We start from the raw sequence: 3,285 nt of genomic DNA on the forward strand, positions 1-3,285 counted from the left end.
CACCCTCAAGGTAGCTGCAACAGTACTCGCAGGGCTCAGTAAAGACGCGTTTATGATGGCAGTGTCAAACTGCACTTGACTTGAACTGTCTGCATCACCAGAGAAATGAAAGGTGTTAACAGAAGTCTGGGGCAATATAGTTGTTCTCTCAGTAAAAATTAAATTATGCTCAATTTCCAGAATTATGATATAGAAGAAGGGGACTTAAGTTAGTGGAATGCAGTACCAAAGTTGCAATTTGACTGGGCCATCAGCATTCATACACAAGCATTACGTGACTCTGAATATTTGGAGAAGTGGTCAACAGGCTTGGCAGACTGATAAAACTCCAATGACATCCTCTTTTGATCAAATTTTAACTCAAAAGTCCTTTGCAACTATCAGTTCTCTATGGTCTACACTTTGGGAACCACTTATTTAGGGGATCTTGATGCTTTTTGCTTGCAAATAACTGGTCTATCAGATTTGTTGGGCATTGCATCATTAAACTTTGTGGCTTTTCTGCAGTCTTGGAGGGAAATAGAGTTCTACACCATCACCAGCTTCACCATCTCCTGTGGATTTCCCTGTCCCATTGTGATTAATAAGGGTATCCAAGAATTCTGAAAGGGAAATCCTGGTATACTGCGACCTGGTGGTGCGACCAGTCTGATCGTGCTATTATATGGAGATAAGTTTTACCTGTAGTGCTGTGTCAAAAGTCTTGAAATACAAAAGTTAGAGCCTTAAGAGGCATATTTATTCTGAATGGCAAGGACTGTTCATTTTCATCTCTTGCATGATGTACATCTCTTCATCTCATGTGAGTGTGTTCTCACGTGTTGAAGTCCTCTATCAAATCCTGCTTTAACTGTGCAGTTCCTGGGAGTGAGCCTAAGATCAGGCCTGTTGAAGTTGGTGGATAGTAGAGCTTGTGGAAAAGATGTTGTAGGTCAATGCAAGGGAAACCCATGTCAGAGAATCCTTATCTGAAATTACTCCCTGGCTTTTTGTTTGCTTTGTAATGTCAGAGCAGGGTCAAGAATGCGATCTGTATAGACAGAGTTTTGGACGTTTGGTGGCTTTTTTGTTTTTGTTTTGTTGTTTTTTCATTTTTTTTTAAGAAACTGTTCTTTCTGATATGTAAGTTTGATATGATGGGGTAAGGCCTTTTGGTAGGCCAACTGATAGAGCAGGGAGGTGGAGCGGAAGATGGATGCTTTGTGGTCTTTGTTATCTGATGTTGGTGTAATAAAAGCATTTTCTATATGCATACGTGTATATTTATACATGTATGTATATATGTACACATTTTCTATATGTATTACACTTGTCTTTTGGAACCATCATTTTTGGTAGCAAGGCCACTGCTACTTCGCATAGCGTAACAAGTGTATAATCTGCATATTCTTCTATCTCATTGAAAAAAAATGCCAGACCAAGAACAGATCTTCCTGTTTTCACAACCTGAAGATAATGACCATTTATCTCACAGAAGCTCCAGAGGAATCTGTGCATGTCCATTTGGGCAGGACAGACTGAAGTGTACTGTGATGCTGAGAAGGAGGCTGTATGCCATGCCTGTTCGTCATGTTGCCATAAAAGAGGCCATGCTGGGGGAAGCATTTATAGTTATTGGTGATATTTGAGTTGAGTTTTGAAACTCACTTCCATAAGTGCTCAAGTTAGAAACATATTTTTAACCGCCTTTTCAATGGAATAAACTAGGTTTATGTAAGGATTCTGTCCATTTAGTCGCATTCTTCCCAAAAGCATTTAGATACTTTGGTCTGGTTGCGGAATATGTGACTGAAGTTTAGATATCAAAGATAATTAAGTGAAAATCAGAGGCTGTTTAAGGAGAGAAAGAAAAATAAATTATTCCCACTGAAGGAGAAGACTTCAGCATGGACTCAAGCTCTGTGGTGTGGTTGGACTGCTGCCTGTGCAAGTCAGCACAGCAGCGTACATGTCAGTTGAGTGAGCATCAGCACGTTCTGGTTTTGTCCCAAGTTTGCAGCCATGGGAAGCGTAGGGGAAAGAAGAGGAGGAAACTGTGAATGAGTTTGTAGTAGTAGAATGCAAAGGAGGAGTGATGGACTTGGAGTTGACTGGCTGGGTGACTGAAGGATAGATCTGCAGTTTTGTTGGTTTAACTGTTAATGCGACATTTGGAAAGGCCAACAACTTGAGCTCTGCAGGGACTGAGCGTTAGCCTGCTCCACAGCGAAGTCTGCTGTATGTATTTTTTTTTTCCAGCAATTTGCAGTGTATACCATAAAGGAAAAAAGGTAGAGTTTTGCTGCTTGTTTACTTGAAATGTTTCATGACAAATAGAGCATGGGGACGTGATTAGAAGTTCCTTTCAGAAGATAAAATACAAACAGGAATTGTCTTCAGTAGGATAAAAGGGTTGCAGGGGAGTCCCCCAAACAAATGCTGTAGCAAGGGAAACGCTTCTGATATAATGTGGTAAAAGAAAATGTTTAAAAGAGAAAAGAATTATATCTTTAAAAAAAAAAACCTTAGAATGCACAATGTCTTGTTATGTTACTTAAGGCAATGAGATTTTAAGGTTTACCTTATGTGCCATGTACATTGATTAAATACTGAATATATGGTGGCCATTTCTAACCATCATTTACTGTATTGATTTGTCAGCAGTGGAAGTGTAATAAAAAAAGGTATCGATTTACTGTCCTTATTTGCTTATGGGCTTTTTATTAATTTTACACATTGTTTCCTATTTCTAGATTATAATTTTTATGTGTTTTTTCCCTTTAAGACAAGCCTGGTCCTCCATGAAGTTAGAAAAAAGGAGCAAACTGAAGAACAAAGGAATGAAACCATCAGCTGCTTCTTGCTAGTTCTTACTGAGCGACAAAGGCTACGTAAAGAGTGGACAGCAAGGTGAGAAATTTGAGAAAGATAGTGAGATATTGAAATTAGAAATAAGTCTATCAAATATACTTCTATTAAACCACTTCTAGGGAGTCAAACAAAAAAAAAGATGTTTAAAAAAATTCACAAGTTTTACTGTTCGACTGGTATTTTTCTCTGAATGGAAGAATACTTAATGTTTCTGCTTCTGATTTCAGATATAATTTTTGGGGTAGAATGCTCCTTTACTGTGCTTATGTAGTGCAATGTATTGAGAATACCTTGATAGATAGACAGCATAGATATTTGAGGATTGCTGTTGCCCTAAATGCCCTGAGGTTTTCCTTATACTATGAACAATACGAGCAATATGCCCAGCAGGCTTGCCATACTAAAAGATGTCCATTTTGCCTGCTTTCTTCACAG

At 38.6% G+C, this 3,285-nt stretch overlaps 1 protein-coding gene across 17 annotated transcripts in view; it reads left to right on the top strand.

The window, feature by feature from the left end:
* Window positions 1-3,285, top strand: part of FTO (FTO alpha-ketoglutarate dependent dioxygenase) — a 247,120-nt gene that overhangs the window by 105,565 nt on the left and 138,270 nt on the right. For 15 of the 17 annotated variants that reach the window (XR_014589141.1, XM_083852100.1, XM_083852104.1 and 12 more), the window contains one exon: window positions 2,765-2,889. Coding sequence is in view for 14 of the 17 variants with exons in the window: in XM_083852100.1 (XP_083708226.1) it covers window positions 2,765-2,889 (125 nt within the window). In the remaining 3 variants the exon portion in view is untranslated. Of the gene's footprint in view, window positions 1-2,764; window positions 2,989-3,285 lie in introns of those variants that run through there. The other 2 variants (XR_014589142.1, XR_014589143.1) reach the window with 1 other exon arrangement.

Source organism: Anser anser (assembly GCF_964211835.1).
Source record: "Anser anser genome assembly, chromosome: 11".
Taxonomy (NCBI): domain Eukaryota; kingdom Metazoa; phylum Chordata; class Aves; order Anseriformes; family Anatidae; genus Anser; species Anser anser.